We start from the raw sequence: 21,069 nt of genomic DNA, 5'->3' as shown, positions 1-21,069 counted from the left end.
TGGGAGAGGCAGCTGAACACTTCAGCCTTTCTCTCACCCCTGATCTGCTTATGGACTCTACCCATGACATCCCCATGAGACACTAGCTGAGAACTTCTTGACTAGATCACCTTATGTATGTATTATCTACTTTTGCACCACATGTAATTATAGCAGTCAGATTGTAAGTGAAAAACTGTAGAATTTAAGCATCTAACCAGAGTATCTGATTTGGGATCCATTTAGGTATAAGATATCTACATTATATTCTTGCTGCTTGCAGTTCATCATGCTTTCTCTGAAGTCTCTTCTAAAATTCATCCCAGGTTCCAGCTTTAATTTCTTGGTCTCTCTCCCTTAGTGTGCTCTCAAGCTTTATATATTTAATTCTTAATGTATATCTTTCTTCACGAGTCTTCCATGACTGTTAATCATTCTTGTTCCTACTCTGCTTCCCATCCAGTTTACCAGCTTTCTGATAATAAGAGGTCCACAAATGAACACAGCATTTCTGATGTGTTTATAGCAGAGGCATAGAAAGAGAAATTGTTTATTTCTAGTTCCAATGAAGCCTCTGTGTATGAAACCTAAAACTCTACTGGCATTTTTTCCCAGCCATGCCACATTGTTAAACCATGTTTAACTTGCTGCTCTGTATGATTTCACTGTTTTCTAGGGTTCTCCCTCCAAATAAGTATATCTGCTTTGGACTATTTTTTTCCCATACATGTTGCACTGTGTGCTTTCCCTGAATGAATAATTTTGTCTTTCGCCATCATTAGTTTCATTGTATGTGTAGTTAACGTGTATTCTTTTTTTTAAAAAGGTGGATCGTATGTCTTTTCCATGTGGTTGCACTAAAGAAGGGTGTAGCAATACAGCAGGTAGAATTGAATTTAACCCCATCCGTGTACGGACTCATTTTCTGCACACAATAATGAAACTTGAATTGGAGAAAAATAGAGAGCAGCAAGTTCCTGCACTAAATGGTTGCCACAGTGAGATAAGTGCTCACACTAGTTCTATGAGCCAAGCACCCCATCCAGTAGAGTATTCAATTGCAGAGAATTTTGAGATTGAAACTGAACCTCAGGCTGCAGTGATGCACCTGCAGTCAGCTGAGGCCTTGGATTGTCCAGGGGAAGAGGAGGAGGAAGAGGATGGAAGCAGCTTTTGTAGCGGAGTTACAGATTCTAGCACACAAAGTTTAGCACCCAGTGAATCGGATGACGATGACGACGAAGAGGAGGAGGAAGATGAAGATGATGATGATGAAGAAGAAAAAGTGGATGATTTTGTAGAAGGCATGGGCTCCCATGCTGGCGTGGTACCGCTTCCTTCTGTCCTTTGCTATTCTGATGGCACTGGAGTGCACGAAAACCACTCTAAAAATGCCTCATATTATACTAACTCTTCAACTCTGTATTACCAAATAGAGAACCATGCCCCTGGCACTGCTAACCAGATCAGTGAGACCTACTCAGAAAGGGACACTGTTAAAAATGGTAGTCTTTCTCTGGTGCCTTACAATATGACTTCAGAGCAGTTTGTTGACTATACACGGCAATCAGAGGAAAGTTACAGCAGCCCTCATTACCCTTCTGCAAACCCCTCTGTGATAGTTTGCTGCTCTTCTTCGGAAGCTGATAACAGTATTCCATGTAATAGTTTGTACGCTGAACACAGGCCAAACCACCCTCAAGTGGAATTTCACTCATACTTGAAAAGTCCCTCTCAAGATGGATTTGTTTCAGCCCTGAATGGCGACAGTCATGTACCAGAGCATCCTGCTGAGAATTCTATAAACCTTTCAGAAAAGAGCAGATTGCATGAAGAGTGCATCAAATCACCTGTTGTGGAAACAGTACCTGTTTAACATGAAGTTATTCTAGGACTGCATTCCTTTATTTAAATGCACTCTGATTACATTGGATTTCCTAGCACCGTAAGTTTTTTAAGCTGTGGACAATGAAAACTTGGACTATGGGTAATATTCCAGACACCTTTTGTTTTTTTTCTTTCAGGCTACATGGCTGCGGCATTGCACAACAGCAGTTCATGTAAAGTTTCAAAAAGATGGGGGGGAAAAACTGTCTTTTGATAGAAAATGCATAAATTAAAAATATATACATATTTCAAAGTAGCCTACCTGTCAAACTGTGTGAAACCTGCCAAGCTATCTGAATCAAAGCTTCATGTTTTTGATTGTCGGGCCTGTGCAAGATTGTTAAAAATGATACTTTGAAATAATCATATTTAGAGTCCTAAATTTTCAACATATCTGACAAAGATGGTGACTTTTTAATGTAGAAGTAATTACTGTATGGAAAAGTTTTAATTGTTCTGTACTGTATGTATTTTATTTATGATAGTTTAGTATTCATGTTTTTGATAAAAATGAACAGCATGTTCATTTGACCTGAAGATCCATAGCTAGTAATACAGAGCATGCCCACTTAAATTTCATCTGGAGTACCATATACATTTTTTATGACCACTCCATGCAACTACTTTTAAAATTTAATCTTGAAGGTACATGGGGCCTCTTTTTACTATTTTTGACAAACAGAAGTGTCAGTAAGGTGGCATTTACATTTTCTATAAAGGTGAAAGGTAGGACAATCCTCTGTTAAAGCTGGAATCAATGGCATCCCACAGCTAATTCCCCATAGAGAAAATTGATGCTGTGTATAAGGACAAAGCAGCAGTTTAAAGTCACCCAGCACCTTTTATCCCTACAAATATTCAGCTTGCTAATGCACTTTAGTGCCATTTTGCAGTACCTTATTAATTGTGGAAACTGGGAACCATTTTGGAGAAATACCATGGCTGCAGATTTTAAGATCTCTGTAATATACAGGCGTCTTAAAACTCGTTGTAATGAATATGATACAAGTTTTCCCAAGCCAGTTTATGAATGCCTCAATAAGTAATTAGTAAAGGCAAAGAGCCTAGCTGCTTAGAGAGTAAACAAAGCATGGAAAAGTGTGCGCGCATGTGTGTGTGTGTGTGTGTGTGTGTGTGTGTGTGTGTGTGTGTGTGTGTGGAGTGGAAAAGCCCTAGATTTTTCTACCTTTTTAGCTATTGTTATAAAAGAAGAGCCTTATCAGAAGTCCTTCTATGGACTTTTGATCAGATCCTACATGTATAGAATCACTTATGACTATTAATAGACTAAATTTGGTACTAGAAGCTGCATATTCAGTTAAGACCCTGGGTTCAGAAGTTTTATACGTGTGAAAACTGAGGCAAATGCTCATGCATATCCATTAGCATGTTTTCATTTCTTTTTCAAAGGGGAATGAGAATTATGATGTATGCTTTATACCATCCATTAAATTATCATCAAAAGTTGTTTTTTTCTAAAGAACTACTAGAAGCCCATTTTTGGTACATTCATGTAGCTATAGCTAACTGCATTGCCTTATATAAAATGCAGCACAACACTTCAACATCTTGTTTTGATATTGAAGTATCTTTTGTTATATGTCCATTAGTCTAACATGTAGACCTACATGGCTGGCTAGTCAAATTACAACACCTGCTTAATTTTTACCAACGTTAAAATGAATTTTTGAGAGAGATACATATAAGCATATTATACATTTCAACTCTGTTTCACTGACTGTTCAGGTGAGTAGCTCTTTATAAAAGCATGTAGAGTACTCCAGTAGAAAGATTACCATGTTTAAAAGAGGCTCTTTGAAAAAAGAAGTCATGATTTACTGTTGCCTTTATGCTGCTTGTATACAACCATTGTCAATTAATTTTTTACACTAAATTGACAAAAGCTATTGATGTATTCCCTATGAGAGAGCATTTTTGTTGTTGTTGATTTGTTCCCATGTTAAATTATGAATGCTTTTATTGGGATTTCTTTGAGATAAATCCTGTTTCTCTAAGAAATACATACATTATATTTATGGCATTCCTATATCCTGGGAAAGGACAGCCCACTTTAACTTATCATCTAAAGCAGCCATTCTGCCATTTTAGAGTTCTGTTCTCTAATTTTTAGTAGCAACCAATTTCCTTTCTCCAAAGGATGTGCAGTCAGGTGTTCTCAGCATTTATGCAGCAAATGGTCATCTTTATTTTTAAAGAGAAACCAATTAAATATGTTTGCTAAAACAAAATACGCAGGCATACAGAAAATATACCTCTGTCCAGAGCTCTCATGATTTTATGGGGCACACACAACTCACTGAGTATGTGTACAGACATCATGAGTTAACAGCAGACAGAAATCCTGGCTCTCCCAACACCAGCACCAGAAGCACAAGCCTCTACTGCTTGAGCTCCAGGAGTAGCTGTAAGGCAGTAGCAGGTTTTTAACCTCAATGTGGGTTGGCCACTAGAGGGAGGTAGACTCATGCACACTTAGCCAGCAGATTGCACTCAGGTGAAAATTAGATGAGAATTTTGCTGTGTTAGTTGTTCTGTTACTGAGCAATAAAAACCTCTTGTCATGACCTCTGCATTTCCAGATGAAAAATACTGTCAGTAGTGTTAGCAAGTAAAGCACTAAGATCAATAGTTAAAATATAGCTCAGCTCTAAAATACTGAAATGAGAGTTATTATTTAGTAGTTATACTTCAGTAAGTTTCCGAGACCTTTGTGCTAGATGCTGTATAAAAGTAGCTGCTTATTTTCTTATCTGGGAGTGCTCAACTTTTGGCCTGTGGTCCAGATCCAACCTCTGGCACCATGTCACCCATCCTGTGGGGCTCCCCATGGATCTGTGGGGACCCTCACAGGGCTGCAGCCCTGCTTGCTAGATCAGGCAAAGAGGGCAGCACTGGGCCTGATCACAGTGAATGGGGGCCGAGTGAAGGCAGTGCAGGGCCCCCAGAGCCGGATCCCAGCCGGATGGAAGTGATATGGGACCCTCAGAGATGTGTCCCAGCTGGGAGGAGGTAGCACAGGGTCCCAAAGCCTGAACCCAGCACACAGGGGCAGTGCGGGGACAATCTCAGTATGTATGGGAGGCACAGGTCCCAGTCCAGCCCATCTGGCCCATCCCGTTCATCTGGCCTGGAAAGCCAAAACCACAAGCATCACTGTTCTTATGTTTCCTCCTGCTGCTATACTAGAAGTAAACACATTTCCTTCCCTCAGAAGCATACTGCCTAAGATGATAAGCAACCTAAAAAGAAGAGGGAAAGAAGAAAGCACTTCTGTACAATGTTTGCTATAGTATTTTCTCCAGTTGAAGGTAGAGCCAGTTACTCGGAGTCAGTGTCTGGTATAAAGATAGTGAGGGTGTTTTAATTTCCTCTGAATATACCTGACCAGGCTGTATAGCAACACAGTCCTATTTTTGGTCATTCTTTCTCAAATCTATTGTTTCTTGGCCTAGATGTGATCTCAGGTTTCACTATCATGTTCATTCCTCAGATTTGCATGTTTCTTGCTCAAAGCATAGCATAAGGTCAAAGCCTTGCCTACACCTGGAAAGATTCTATGGTCTAACTTATAGTACACAGGTAGGGATTTTTGTGGGTGATACATCTTTTAGTGAACCAACTGCATGGTTGAGATAGATGTAGACAGGTTTGGATTACAATCCATGCTTCTTGGAAAGCTCATCTATATCTATCCCAACCATGCAGTTGGTCCAATAAAAGATGTCACTGATGAAAATCCGTGCCTCTCACATACTTCCTGAACCATCATGGGCCCAACATCACTTCAACACTATAATACAGGTAGAAAAAGACCAACAACCCCCATAATGGAGTCAGAGTTGTTACTGGCAAAAGAACTACTTTCTCAAAATAGCTTTAATTGCTTCTCTAACAGAAAAATTATAACTGTCTGCACTAGGGCTTTGGGGGTATAGATGTGTCAGTCAGGGAGGAAAAAAAGCACAGTCCAACCCAACATATATATATGCTCATATGCTTTGTAGTTTAGATGAGGCTTTAGAAGTTGGAAGTGTGTAATGCTAACTTCCATTTTGTGATCCTTTCATGTTTCATTTGGAAGCAATGATGCCACTGGTTTTAGAAAAACTGGCTACTAGTTTGGGAATCTCTGAGATTGAATGCTTTTCCATCTTCTTGTGGCCCACCTCTTCTAATGTGTATGGGGAAAAACAGTATCCTACTGCTTACGTACCTAAGTGGGTTATTTCCTGTGCAAAGCTAGCCAGTACTTTAACTTTTGTGAAACTTATTTCTGTGTGCTAAAAAGGTTATGTTGTTAAATAACAAATAGCAGTGTATTTCTTCTGTACAGATGTAGCATGTCATATATTGAAAAAAAATTCTTTTAAAGATCGCTATCCAGACCTTGTATGTGCTAAGAAAAACTATACCAGCTTCACATCTAGAAGATACTTGTTGGTGCCTAATAACAGTCATTGATAAATGAAACAAAACAAAACAAAAAAAACAGATCATTTTGAAAGTCAGTTAATAAGTTGGTAAAAAATATTTTTATTGGAAATGTGTCCCTAGTATCCACGTGTTCCAGTATTTTTCTACATATGCAACCCTACACCATTTTCTTCTACTAGAACACCATACAGTTTGCGTACTGAAAACAGTGCATAGAATTGACTCTACATTTTTTCCCTAAGGAAATAAAGTTTGCCTCTCTTGGAAGACATGTCCTTAAAGCTCACATATGAGGCTTTAGCTAATGTTAGGTGTGCAAATAGCACTTCTCCATTAAAAAATTGTGGTAATTGCATAAAGATATAGCTCATGCCCACTAGAACATTAGAAAAAAGAACTAGCCAACAGAAAATGCAGCAGTTTGATCATTTGTCATTTGTTTTTCATAGAGAATTTCTGATTGTATGCTACCCAGAGCAGGACAGTTAATAATTTAAAACATACTTTTGCAAAAGACTGGCTTTTAAAACTAAATTACTAATTATTTGTTAATTTATCCCATCTTGGGGCAACACCATTTTCTTTCTGCATTAATCTTGGTTAAGTAACCCAACTTTTCATCCGTGATCAGCTAAAAAATCATCTCTGTAGAGACTGTTTGCATTATTGCACAGAAATCTGCTTTTACTGGTAATGTATTATATTCAGTATTCCCACTGATCAAAGTTATAATGTCATTTGAACTAATTTTACAATAATTTAATATTTATGTATCCAGTATTTCTAGTTTTGTTACTCACTGGCATACTACTAGATTTGGTACTGAATACTCAATTGTGACATGCATCACCAAAAGGCTTGAAAAAAAACCTCTTTAACAAAACACTCACCACCTACCTAGGAGGAGAATTTGCTATAAACCAGATCCATTTAGTACAGGTAAATGTAAGCAAAATGGAGAATTTGTTATGGGTTTTAATGCTTAAGCGTTTTTCTGTATTAGGCACTAATGGCTTATGCTCTTGACTCAGACTTCGAACACCTGGCTTCTGTCCCTAGCTTTGACATTGGCTTGCTCTGTGATTTGGGTCACTTAACCTGTCTAAGCCTCAGTTTCCCTACCTGTAAAAGGGCACAATTGGTGGTGGTACTAGGGTGGCCACTGACCCATCCCCAGAATACAGGGCATGCTCTTGGTGAAGGGTGGGCCCCCTTGGCCAATCAGCAGTGAGGTGGTGGGGCCCCTGCCCCTTAGCCAATCAGCAACAATGTTAATTCATGGGTAGGTCCACCAAGCCCTTTAGCCAACCATCAGAAAAGAGCAGGGCCATCACAAAAAGGCCACCTCCCTCCCACCCTGGCTGGGAACCCTGCTCCTCCTAGCTGTGCACTGCCTTAGCTCTAAGCTCAGCTAATAGAATTGCAAGGGCAAGTGATTGACATGTATTTCTGCCAATGAACTGAAAAAGGATTTATTTGCAGACCAGTCTTCATTGAGAAACAGGCAAAGGACAAAGGATTTAAAAACAGGACGGTCTGGCATAAGACAGAACCAATGGCCATCCTAGGTGGTACTCTGCTAGGTAGTACTATGTTTCCAGGGGATTTTTGTTTTGTTTTGTTTTGATTTTGTTTTTTTTAGGCATCTCTTCTTTTGCAGATAATAAAGTCACTCTCCTGAACTTTTACCACGACTAGATGGCACAGAGCACACCCCTGTGCTGAAGTCTAGCAGGCATGTTGCCACTGACATAGCATAAGAGCAGGAGTCTCTTGCCGGGAGCTAAGCAAACATGAGTAAAAGCCTCACGCAATAATAAACCCACAGTAAATTTTGAAACCAGGAACTGAAAAAACTGCTAAATATTTAGTAAGTAAATATCTGCTTCTCCATTAGAAGGCAAATTGATGGCTTGCCCTACACAGTCTCACAGTGCAGTCAAGGGGCTGCCCTACCCTATCGCATGGCTTCCTCATTTGCCAATATATGTGCAGAAGGGAGAGCAGGCACCACTAAGCCACTGCTTCCTTCTTCCAAGGTAGGCGTGAGACATTGTGGGGGTTGGGAAACACCTGCTTGCTGCCTCTCCCCACCAATACACCATCTAGCATATCTTAGCCAGGCAGACAGGCAAATCACTTTGTATGGACCACTTTCTTCCTCTACACCTGAAACAAGGGAGGAACCAGGCCAAAAGTTACAACTGACTCCTGAAGCAATGCAGCTATGCAGCGCTCTCAGCCCAGAGCAAGAAGAAAAGAGACAATCTGGCCCACCACAGTGTTTTAAGAGGATATGCTGCATAAGTGATGTGGTGGTTTATTGGGAGTACTCTACAGTGCAATGACCTGGACTTGATTCTTGCTCTAATTGTTTCAGTGCTCAGGGCGGAAGGCTGAGTACTATGGGGACAATAAAATGGAGAAATCCTCAGGTCTTAGGAATGTGAAGCTCCCCTGGAGGGGCCAAAGAATAAATAGATCCTGTAGTTTATTGTGCTTACAGATCATTTGATATAAAATATTAATAGTAAAAAGGATAGCATTAACTCAGAGACACTATATTCTAGAGAATCTATTTCTAAAATATAAAATCTGATTACTATTTTTTTTAAATTAGTAGTAGAAAACTACCATTATTTTCAGAAAAATAGAACAGATAAAAGTAAATATCCCAGTTCCTCAACATATTCCACAGTCAATATGAGGAATTTCAAGATTTGCACCTGTAAAGAAGTTCCCAGAATTCAAGAGCAGTGCACTTTGCTCGGTATTGCTGTTCTCAGTAGTTACTGTCTTGGTACTCACTAATAATTCTCTTCTTTCTTCAAGACATGTGCACTTCAAAGCAAGAAAATTGTGATGTGAGAAACAAGTGTTCCTTAACTGTAAGGGAATTGGAGTCAATGAAGGTAGTCATAAGTTCTTTGTGGGTCACCAAGTATTGTTTTTCCTAGATTTTTACAGCATCCTTTAACTTAATTGCCGTTAATGCCCAACAATATTAGCATTAGTGTTACTTGGGAAGGAAGAAGGACTATAAACAACTCTTTCATGAGAGCTGCCTGAGTTCCCTGCCTTCCAAATAACCCACGCTGTAACATTTATTGCATAAACCTCCAGACCTGTTGACCAAATTTAGTGTTCTAAACCCTTGCTTTTGTTAGCTTATTCTCTGAGAAAAATTTTCTTTGAAATGTGGTTTTCCATTAAGGATGAGATGATATGCTTGTGATAGGGCAGTGCTAGTGCCATGCTTTGTTTTGCTATGGGAATACATTCTCCGGTACTAAGACGTGACTGGGCTAGCAGAACAGGGACTGAATAACACCCTCTTCACCCCCGTCCTGTCTTTCCCTCCCCTCAATGCTCCATTTAAGCCCTACTGGGTGCATCTACGCATCCATTAATGCGGGGTAACCAAGTACTAAATCAATGCACAGTAACTTGCACTACTGCACAGTAGCACCGGCGCATGGGGTTTTTGGATGTTAACGGTGCAGTAGCTTAATATTACTGCACAATAGCATATTAGCAAGGGTTTTGCCTGGCATGCTACTGCGCAGGGTTATTAGGCTACTGCGCACTTAGCGTCTCATGTTGACGCACCCACTGTAGGGATAAAAGGAAATAAATACTCCTGGTTTGATAAAGTTGTCACAGAAAAAGAGAAACCGAGGATGAGATGGGTGCAAAAACTGATGGCTACAAACTGATGTATATTCAGTTGCCTAATCCCCACATCCAACAAGCAGGCAGGCAAGGGCAGCTGCTGTTTTTCAGGCAGCAGCTTCACTGGCACAGTGTGGCATCCAAACAGCCTGTCTATAAGGTTTCTGATTATTAGAAAGGGGATGGTTGTATTTTTTCTCAAAGTCCTGTGGAGTTCCCTGAGAAAAACTAAGGTATTTTGGCAGTCGGGAGAGGGACAAAGAGATGTATGTCACCTCTTGTGACATAAATGTGAGATAAATCAATAGTGGCTGCCCAGTCAGTGACAGGACTAGCTCTTCTACTCCTCAATATGCCATAACCTAAACATGGGGTAAACATCCAAAATAAGAGAAAGCAGGAAATCATTCCTGCAGAGAAGTGTAAAAGTGTGTAGGATTTGTTCATTTAAATGGACTATAATCTCAGTTTTATTATTCCAGATTGTTGATGTCGGTAACTGAGAATCCAGTCTTATAAAGTAGAGAAGCCTTGGGTTTAAAAGTAGATGTGTTTTTATGAAGTGGGATGACTGAAAAAGGGTATTGACTCCTAGAACATGGAGGACCCAGGTGGTGTCTTCCCAGGAGTACAGAGGCACATCAAGAACCCATGGTGGCTGTGGAGCAGCTCCAGAGATGATGATAAGGTAAATTTATTAGTTCTTTGCTTAATCATTTTTCACTTAAGCATTAGCAATGACAGAGTCTGTCAGACTCTTCATAATGCAGAGTATTTAACAGATGCTTTGGCTGTGTCTTGGAGGAAACAGGTCACCAAAAAAGAAAAAGAAAAAAGGTTGCTGTATGTTTAATGTGTTCTCAACCTTTCTCTTCTGCCTTCAGCAGCCCAAGAAGGCCTGAACAGTTTTTTGTACTGCCTGAAGGAATAATGGAAAATAAAATGATAAATATGGTTCCAATTTTAACCATGTACCTAGATAACACATCTTTACAGTTTCTTCTTTTCTATTTTTTTCACGGGGAGAGGGAGATGCTTATCCTCCCAATAGCAAAATTATAAATGGTATAAATAAAAAAAGATATCTAATGGCCATATAAACAGCTAAGGAAAGGCCAACAGCAAGTATTGTAAGCCTTCTTCTCTGGAAACTAACTCATATTAGAATATGACATGGGTTGTGTTAGTTAACATTAACCAAACTAGGCAATCAGTGAAGATAAGAAAAAATTGCATTTAACATCATGCTAGAAGTCTGTGGTTAAACACTACTGGAACCAGGGTGCCTATAGCCAGAGAATACAATGTTAAACATACCTTGCCTCTTGGACTGCAGTCATATTCAACAGCATTTTAGCGGACATAGTTCGTCAGAGTCATGTTTTAACATGACATAATTTTCAGATATTAACAAACCCTAAGAGCTAGGAGGAAAAAGAATGCCAGGGCACTGACTTAGGTTGAGATTTTCAAAGTCCATGCTAGTTGGGCTCCTAATTCCCTTAGAATTCTATGTCTTAATTTTTTACTGACTTGGATCTGTTTCAGATTGTGAATGAAAGTCGGTTTTTTTCTGGTACGTTTGCGTTTCCTGTGAAATCACATCCACCAGGTAGTTTCTGATATGCAGGCTGAACAGTTTTCAGCTTCCCAACAGGGTTATATTGTTGTGTACACTAGTAGCAGCTTCTCTTAAAAACAGAAGTCATACTGTTATGTGAACCTGCGCTGCAGCTATTTGTATTTCCAAAATGTTACGCACAAAACCATCACCCAGCTAGTTCTGCAAAAGATATCTAATGTCCATGTAAACATTGTTTAATAACTGGGCCCTTCTTTTAATTGACTGATTGTAGGCACTTCTATGGAAATGTCTGAAGTGTAGTTTGTGAAACATGTTTTAAAAGTGTTTGATGTAAAATAAGCGCTAGACATTTAACAGTGCAGAAATAGTCAAAATCTGTAGATTACAAATCTGTTCCTAACAGCCTCAGCCTGTAATAGTGTCTTAGTAAAGTTGATCTGCTTTTTTAATTTAAATTGCATTTCTGGTGTAATAACCTTTTGAAAATAAAATTACTACAGATGTACTGGTTAATACCTGTTAACATAGAACATGGCACTTTGTTATTTTGATATGGTTACACCTAAAACTAAGAGAGTGTATCAATTTTGTATGAAAAGTCATTCCACATTTATTACAAAGACATTTTTCATGTTAAAAATACCTTTGGTTTTTTAACAAATATCAACTATATAGAATTTATATAGTCTACCTTTGTCACATTCTTTAAAAGGTTCAACAAAGTATGTATAAGAATATTAAAGGTGCTTCTGAAATTCTATGAATTCACAATTGATGATGGAAAGACAGTAAGTTAGTGAAGTACATAGTGTGTTAAATCATAGATTCAAAAGCATGTGTGATAATTGTCTTTCACATGGATATCCATTCAAATTTAAAGTATGGTCTATCCAATGGGAATAGCATTGTCACAGTATGCTTACAGTAGTTTGCTTAAAGTCTGTATAATTTCTACTAACACTGGCAATTTTTTTAAAATAGTTCTATCGCCAAGTAATTAACACATTTTATCTTCTATGATAAGTAACTGGACTTACATGCTAACGTTATGGAGGTCTCAGAAGTAAAGCAGCTTTTTTTTATTGGACTGTTGCTTTCAAACTGTTTGTTTGTAAGAATGTGAATGGAAAGAAAGTTCATCTTAAAAGCTAATGACATGAACATCATTTTACATTAGAACATTGTGAATTACACATTTCCTAGATTTCCTTTGTTTTATAAGTTGTAACATCAAAGATGCCAAAGGGTAATATAAGCTACAATAATCAACCGAACTTAACCTGGACCTTATGTTGTAATAATTTATTCAAATTAACTGTATTCTTCTGTATTTATATTTTCAGTATTTATTATGAATGATATGGAAATTGATGTATTTATTGTGGCTTATTACTGCAGTGTATATATTACAAAATGAGCATTTTTAAGTCTTAACATTAGGGTTTTTTTGGTTTATTAGTGGCACTTGTATTCTGCTGTATTTTTATTATATATTGTACAATATATATTGTCCATTCGTTTGCAATGAAGTAAAACAGGTTTCTACATTACATCAACTATTGTATTTTTGCGTTGTGCATCTTATTCTTTAAAATACAATGGCTAACATTTTCCTCTCTGTTTAGCAGCATCAAAATTAATAAAATCTCTCTTCTCCAGATGGGAGAAAGAACAGTAGAGAGAACCAACAAGCCTCCCCACTAGTTAGCACATGTCCCGTTTCAGATAGCCTAAATGTAATGCATTACTAAGCAACATGTTTCCTTGTTGCATTTTTAAAATGATAATAATTAGCATATAACTGTACAAGAAATACCTTATTTGGTATTTCTTGTACAATGGTATTTTCACCTTAATGAGCAGCAGCATCCAGATTTTAATTAAACTGAGTTGTGGGAGAAATTGCATGATTCAGCTCCACTTATTGTCATGGCAGATTTGTCATGCCAGTGTTGTTTATATGCCAAGGAAGAAAAATATTTCAAGGTCTGCTGGAAATAATTTTGCAATAGCTCCCCCTGATGGCCTGCAAGCTGTAGTTTTATATACCAGATTTGTATTTCATTTAGAGATGAAAGCATGTAAGCCACAATGCAAATTTCAGGCCATAGTTTAATTCTTTTAAAAACTATTGATTAACACACATGGCCCTTTAAAAGGGTTTCTGTTTGTCACAGGACTTAAACATATTTCTCTGGTTGTTCTAGCTCTATATTTATTTAGCATACTGAAGTGCATAATCTTAAACTACAACAAACAATCCATGGGCCTGTGTTGATAAGTTATTTTAGATTGTAAATCCTTGTTAAATCCAATAATAATGTTGTTCTGTAGCAAAATACTCTAATAGAGCCTTATTTATTAGACGCTCTTTTATATTATTTTCAGTTATGCAAACTGTACATGAACATCTGCTACGAGGCTGCTGTTTGCTCTGCCATGAACTATGATGAATGGTGCTCCAGGGCTTGCTATTATAAGCAAGACATACTGACACAGAAAAATATATAAACAACCTTTAAAATTAGTGCTCTAATTTAAGAAGACAGTACTTCAGTTCTAGAAGTGTGTAGGCTTCATAAACAAGATTTTTTTAAGCTTACAAAAGAAATTATCTCATATTTATTGTAAACATGGATACACACATAGTTATTATTTTAATATCATCCTAATTGAATATATTTTATTGTTATTAACCTATAATATAGAGAGCTGAGTTTGTACCTAATACCGGCATGAATCTGGTGTAGCGAATGAAGTCTATGGGACAAATCCTTAGCTGGGGTCAACTGGCACAATTCCACTGTAGGCAATAGAGCCCTCCCCCCATTTACATAAATTGGGAGTATTCTACCAGCTCTACATTGGTGCAAAGAAGAAAATCAAATACATAGTGTTGTGTAGCATTTAGAGCAAGGGCAGGCAAAATGCAGCCCATGGGCCAGATCTGGCCCACCAGGCCATTCTATCTGGCCCGTGGAGCCCCTAAAACATTTAGAAAATTAATATTTATCTGCCCCAGACTGCCTGTCAAAAATGACAGGAGCCAGGGGCAGTAGATCCCAGGGGGAGCCAACAGCAGGATTAAGCAGCGGGAGCAGCAAAGCTGGCCCCCCCCGGCCCCACCCTACCTCCAGCCCCTGCCCCCCAACACCCAGCCCCAGCCAGAAGCCTCTGCCTACCAGGTGCTTCTGGTAGGCTGCTTTTGCCTCCTTGCACCCAGGGAAATACAGATAAGAGGGAGCTGGGAAGGGAGACAGGGGAGGACCACAGGCAATCACCCTAGTCTTCAGGGCTGGGAGGCTGGGCTAGGTCAGCTCTTGCAGTTCCAGTGCTGAAGTTGGGAACTGTGTGCTGCCAAAGTGGCTAGTCAGCAAGGGGGGATGGCAGTAGAAGGCGGGGGGAAGGGGCAGCAAGCTTGTGTGCGGTGTGCAGCAATAGCTGGGTGGGAACATGGGGCCTGCATGCACTGGGGCCACAGCCAGTGGGGTCCAGGGCGGGGTGGCAGGAGCGCAGGGCTTGGGCAGACAGGGGCTTTCCAGAGCTAGGCTGGCTCCCCACACTCCATGCTGGTGCAGCCCAGCCTGGTTCCATAGAGCCCCTGCTGGCCCAGGCCCCACACTCCTGCTACCCCGCCTTGGGCCTCGCTGGTGCTGGCCCCAGTGCGCTGGCACAGGTCCTGTGCTCCTGCCCAACTGTTGCTGTGCTTCATGCACCTGCTCACTGCTCCTTCCTCCCACCTTCCACAGCCATTTCCCTGCTCCTCACCCCCCTCTTGCCTGCTGGCCAGCCTCTTTGAAACCACATGGTTCCTGGCTGCAGTGCCAGGACTGTAGGAGCAGCTGAGACATGGTGCCAGAGCAGTGCAGAGGAGGAAGGGGGATGGGGAAGTGGCAGGAGAAGGGCACCGGTGGCAAACGGGGGAAGTGGCTGCAAGCAGCAGCATGGGGCTAGTGCTGGTGCCCTGGGGCCAGGAGCGTGGAGCCCAGGCTTGGAGCAGTGCTGGTAAGGGCTCTGTCTGCCATGGGGGGCTATGGGCAAACCCTCCTCCTCCACACATGCCACAATCCTCCCCAGTCACCCTCCCTCCACACGTTCAGAGCCCCCCACACCCACCCACATGCTCTCCCACCCCACATACACCTCCCACATCTATGCATCCCCCACAAACCCCCCAACATGCACAAACCTATACCCACCACCCCACACACCCACAAACCTCTACCCCCCCGACTTATACCCTCCCACAATATACAAGAATAAGACTTCATTTTAAGCTATTATACCATCACTGTTATTACACAAACACATGTAAATCAGGACAAAAATATTTTTTTGAAATGAAATTAATGAATGTTGTAGTACATGTTTGATTTTTAGAATATAATTTAGTATTTTGCTGGTTTGGAGATGGCAAACCCCCTTGCTAAAAGGTGTACTTCGGGGGGACAAGGGGAGGGACTTCTGGTGGCAAAGGTCAGGGATTAGGGAGCAGGATTTCTGGTCCCAAGATGGTGACCAGGGGGCAGGGCACCTGTCAAGGGGTGGGGCTACCCATGCGGTCCTTGATGGCTTGCCAAAACTCAGTAAGTGGCCCTCCACCCAAAATAATTTCCCACCCTGATTCAAAGCTTCCACCATTCTATAGGGACTAAGACTGATTTTTATGTCTTGAATCAGTCATCTTGCAAAGGTAATAATTATTTTCTTGGATGTTTAGAAAGGAGGTGAGCCAACCAGTGAGAATATTGGGTTATGATGCACATCAGTTTGGCTGACAAATGCTAAAGGCTCATATAGCTGGCTAGTTTAATTTATCTATATCTGTAGACATTGTATATTTTGCCGTTTTAATCCTTTTTTTGTTCATTTAAAAGCATACAGCCCAAATTACAAGACCCCCCCCCCCCAATAAAGTTCCATACAATAGATGATTTTGGTGTTGGGCCTTGCATGAGATCACCCTGACCCTCAATTCCTGGCCTCTCTAGGAAACCTAAGGGCCAGACAACATGGGTCCTTGGGCCAGACAACTTGGGTTCCTGGGCCATACACCCCTGCAGTAACTGGTATAATTATAAGTAAAAGCAAACAAAAGTAAACCCAAAAAATGTTGACTGTATAGAAAGGAGGAGAGAAAGGAGCGTACACCCAAAACTGACCTGGTGTAATATAGCATGGTATGCCAGGCATAAACTTCCTCTGTCATGGTCAAACCCTGTCCATCGTCAAAGTGTTTAGTTGTTTTAAATATATTTAGCACTTTCACTGCACAATAGCTACAGAGTAGCATATTAGATTTTACTGTTAATTTTACCATTAAATAATTTAGGAATATATTCAGCAGAAAACAAAAAAATATTCCTGGTTTCTGGACACAGCAATTGGCAAGCTTTTCTAGTAGGTACAAGATTTCTAACAGATAGACAGTCAGACTGTAGAAGTCTTTGTTTCATGTTGTTTGTTTTCTGTTGTCACAAACTACAGGTAATGGCAAATCAGCTGTTCTCTCTTGAGTAATTATCCCCATGCATTAACATCTGTGGGTCTCACACCCTGTGCTTTGACCAGGGCTTTTTTTCGTTTAGTAGTGCATTCTACCCTCCCTTTCCCTCACGGCCCTTTTTTGTGCCCCGAGAGGATGCAGGGCAGCACGCACTTTCTACCCCATAGATGCTCTCAATCACCTATCTAAAGACAGAGGATTTTTTGGTGAGGCCTAGAGATGGAGGTGTTGCTGTGCTCTGGCACCAATGTAAGATACCAAGGATGTAAGATAGAGGGACTCAAATAAAACTCAAAATAACTTTGAGTATAGACTCGAGAAGATAAGTATTCTTCTAATTGTGGGAGGAGCCTTTGCAAGCTCCAAAGCAAGAATAGCCCATGCTGACAGTTGTAGGTGTCCAGCAGGCCACTGCACTGGAATGGGTCTGTGGGGAAAGCTTTGTGGCTCGTGTCTTTTACCCTGAGCAAGGGATTATGTTGGTTCCAAGGCTGGCAAGTGGGAAGTCTATGTGTGATGGGGTAGCACAGAAACTGTATCACTTGAGGCATGAATAAGTTTGGTGTCAAGAGTTCTGCAGGATATGCAGTAGTTGCCTAGTAGACTCTCACCAAAGAGCGGACTGTGATTGTGGAAGCTGAAGCCTTCACAATGACACCAGCACCACAGTCTCTGATTCACTACCTCGATCCTCCTCTCCCTCCTCAGCCCATAGCCTGAAACTGGGAGGATTGAGGAAGACACCACCTGTGCCCCCAACCCCTTAAGAGCCAAAGTTTCTCTCCTGTGGCTTTTCTGGTGCTCAGCTTAAGGACTAACAGAGCAGCTTTTAAGGATATGAGTCTTCTTAAAAAAGGCATTACCTGTGGCTGTTAGATTCTGTTATCATGGCATCACACAAAGAGCATGGCAAAAAACACTTGAAAGCAGAAAGCTCTGGACAAAGCCATTTTTGGAGGAAAAAAATGGTAAAATTTAATTGGATTGAAGGTGATGGGATGAACAAACCAAGAATTGTATTGATGATCCCCCCCCCCCCCCCCACCACAAACAGGCGCACCTTGTGCAGATCACTGAAGGAGCTAGAACCAAGCTGCAGTTGATGCTGCCTCAAAAAGAAAAGGAACTTTCACACTTGCTTCCCAGAATGAGGAACAGTTTTTAGGAAGGTGTAAGGAGAGGAAGATGGGCCTGGGGTGCTTTCTAAGGCTCGAGGCCTTGGGTACACAGTGGTTGAAAGAGGGCAATCAGCTGCCTGGTGTTAATTGTTGGGGAGGGAAGGAGATACATTGCTCTGTGTAGGGCAGGGAATAGCACTCTTTTGCCCCTCAGTCAGAGGGCTCTGTTCAAATAAAAGCTGAGTTGAAGGGCTGCGTAGCCACTGGGGGTGTTCACATTTAGATGAATATTTAAAAAAAAAAAACTGAAAGAGGCTTAGGTTATAGCCATAGCTTAAAAACTGCTTGTGTATCTGTTCCTTTCTCTCTTCCCCTGCCTTTTTTCCCCAAATTCTTAGCATTACCCCTTTTAAGCTAGCCTCCTCTTTTCCCCTAATAAACTGTTTTTCTATTTTAAAACAGTTTGGCCTGTAATTCTTTTCAATTTGCCATGTCCTAAAGATCTCAAAAGCTTGGCATATTAATTTATTCACCTGGATTCTAAGAGGGGATGCTATGTACTGAAAATTCACTTTAGCACTGATTAGCTAAGGGCTGGTTGTATCTGCCATCAGTCCAAAGTACACAAAGAAGCCAGGTAGGATGTGGAGCTTTGTAGGAGCTTGAAGACCAAATGGTTTCTTACTTTACTTAGAGATCATGAGATAGAGCTCTAACAATATGGAGCTACATAAAACATAGCATTTGTGTTGTGCAACTCAGTTCCTACATCTATAGCATCTGTGACAAGCTTCATGTAAAATCCCTTTATCCCAAGTATGCTCTCAGTCACCCTGCCTAGTATCTCTATCCCTATATCCCCCACAAACCTGGAATTATTTTAATATTACTGCTATTTTCTTTCTATCCAGAGGCTTAGAAACCTTCAGGTCCTGAAGCAGGGCAGGGGTTGGGGCAGGGGTATGCTAAACACTAAACATGAGAGTTGGGAGGGAAGGGGGAAGGCTTTCTGCACACTGAAGGCTGTAGCAGCATCAGGTCAGGCTGCAGAAGCCCCATAGCATGGGCTCGCTGGGAGCCATCCCTGGTGCCTTGTTCACTCCCACACACAACCATGTTGTTGGGCACAAGGCTGCACTTGCAAAGACTCCTCAAGAGGGATACCATTCCACTTGCTGCTTCCATCACCCAGATAATCTGCTGGGTATGAGCTGTGCCTGCCTGGCTCCTATGGCATCTGCCATGGCAAAGAATCCCAAGGGGGCACAACCTCACAGTCAGTCCCCTAGTTACATCTGAGCCTTACCTAATTACTCAATATCCCCACTGATTCATCAAACACTTCAAGGAACTTACCTTCTCAAAATGGAAAGGTCAGAAAAGATAAGAGTGCTAAACTATGGGAAGATATGGGAGAAAAAAAAATCCCTCAGACATACCCCAGTGGATAGCCTCAAGTATCTTGGCTGACATACCCTTGGCCCAGTCCCTAGAAGGTCCAAAAATACAACAGGGAACTTTTGGATGTGTTGATCACTGTAGTATTCCATTATGATACAAACCAGTTCATTGTGGCAAGTTAACCCCTGTTCCAAGAAAGCAACATCCATGGGCTAGGAAAGGGGTTGCGGTGACTTTTAAATGTCCTTCCTTACACCCACAGGTATGATTTTTGGTTGCTAATATTAAAAGGACAGTAGAAAAGAAGCTATTGCTTTAAGGATCATTTGCATCTTGCTTTCCAAGGCTTTTCAAATTATGTAAAAAAAAGAAGAAGATAGGTTGCCCCTCCACTCCAAAGAGAGGCAACACATAGACCACATAGAATATGGTTACCTCCATGGAAGTAGCCACATAACATGGAGACTACAGCCGCATCCAAACAAGTGCAAATGTTTGGTTTCCTGGGGACAAGACCTTGTGTCTTGTGTAAGACCTTGTGTCACTGCTACTTGCCCCCTGGCACATGGCAAGTTGCCCCGGGTGGGCTAGGGGAGGCTGGGGTCAGCAACTGTACTAACCCCAGCAGCCTTACCTGGGGACCTGGGGGCTGGGGAAGCTGCAGCAACTTGGGTCCTGACTGGCAGCCAGAGCATGGCTCTGGTGGGCCAGGCTCTGGTTTTGGGCAGTGCATGCTGCAGTCACATGTACTGCCCCGCTTTTTTTGTGTGCAGGTTGTTTTGACCCCAGGATCTCCATTAGTCTAGGTGGCCCAAGATGTGGCCTACTGGACTGCCAATAGAATATATTCTCTGCAAAACCCTGCCTTCTGCCATATAAAAATACCCTAAGATTCAAAGCTGCCTCCTGTGTGGTACACCCAGTGCCACATGCCAAGAAACACTTCCTGGCTGCTCATCTTACTGCATACCAAATCCCAGCTGTAAGCCAATGTAGCCAGGCACACATCCTAGTGCTGCCCTTAGGTTATCTGTGGTGTATTTTTGGCACACAATCAGGGCTATGTTCAGCTGTCCGTACTGCCTCATTTCTGGAATTTACTGTATACCAAGTAGGAACATGGGGGCATGCACATACTTCTTGGCAAGTTCCAGGGGCAGCACAGATGTGCTTAGGCATAATGTTACTAATTATGATAAAGGTCCAGATATTCCCAAATAGCATAGCAGACAACCCTATTTGCCAAAAAGCCACTGAACCAGAAGTGATGCTATTTTCAATTAGGTATTATAGAAAAACCACAGATTTTGTGATCATGAATTAAATGAAAAGATGAACAAAAATAGGTCTGTAACTAAGATTCTTTATTATGCAAGGACAAACTCTGATTAAGTAAAGGAACTTTCATCTAATGTTATTGGAACTGAGGAACTCACAGATTTGGATACAGATGGAAGTTTTAGTAT

The 21,069-nt window shown here is 41.1% G+C and overlaps 1 protein-coding gene across 6 annotated transcripts in view; it reads left to right on the top strand.

Annotated features, from left to right (window-relative positions):
* The window catches only part of CSRNP3 (cysteine and serine rich nuclear protein 3), a 166,193-nt gene extending 153,055 nt beyond the window's left edge, over positions 1-13,138 (top strand). For all 6 annotated transcript variants that reach the window (XM_019480524.2, XM_019480523.2, XM_019480528.2 and 3 more), the window contains one exon: positions 806-13,138. In XM_019480524.2, the coding sequence (XP_019336069.1) occupies positions 806-1,855 (1,050 nt within the window). In that variant the 3' untranslated portion in view covers positions 1,856-13,138. The remainder of the gene's footprint in view (positions 1-805) is intronic.
* The last annotated feature ends 7,931 nt before the right edge of the window (positions 13,139-21,069 follow it).

Source organism: Alligator mississippiensis, chromosome 4, assembly GCF_030867095.1.
Source record: "Alligator mississippiensis isolate rAllMis1 chromosome 4, rAllMis1, whole genome shotgun sequence".
In the NCBI taxonomy this organism is placed as follows: Eukaryota; Metazoa; Chordata; order Crocodylia; family Alligatoridae; genus Alligator; species Alligator mississippiensis.
The sequence above is the reverse complement of the archived record's forward strand: the minus strand, read 5'-3'. Positions and strand labels throughout refer to the sequence as shown.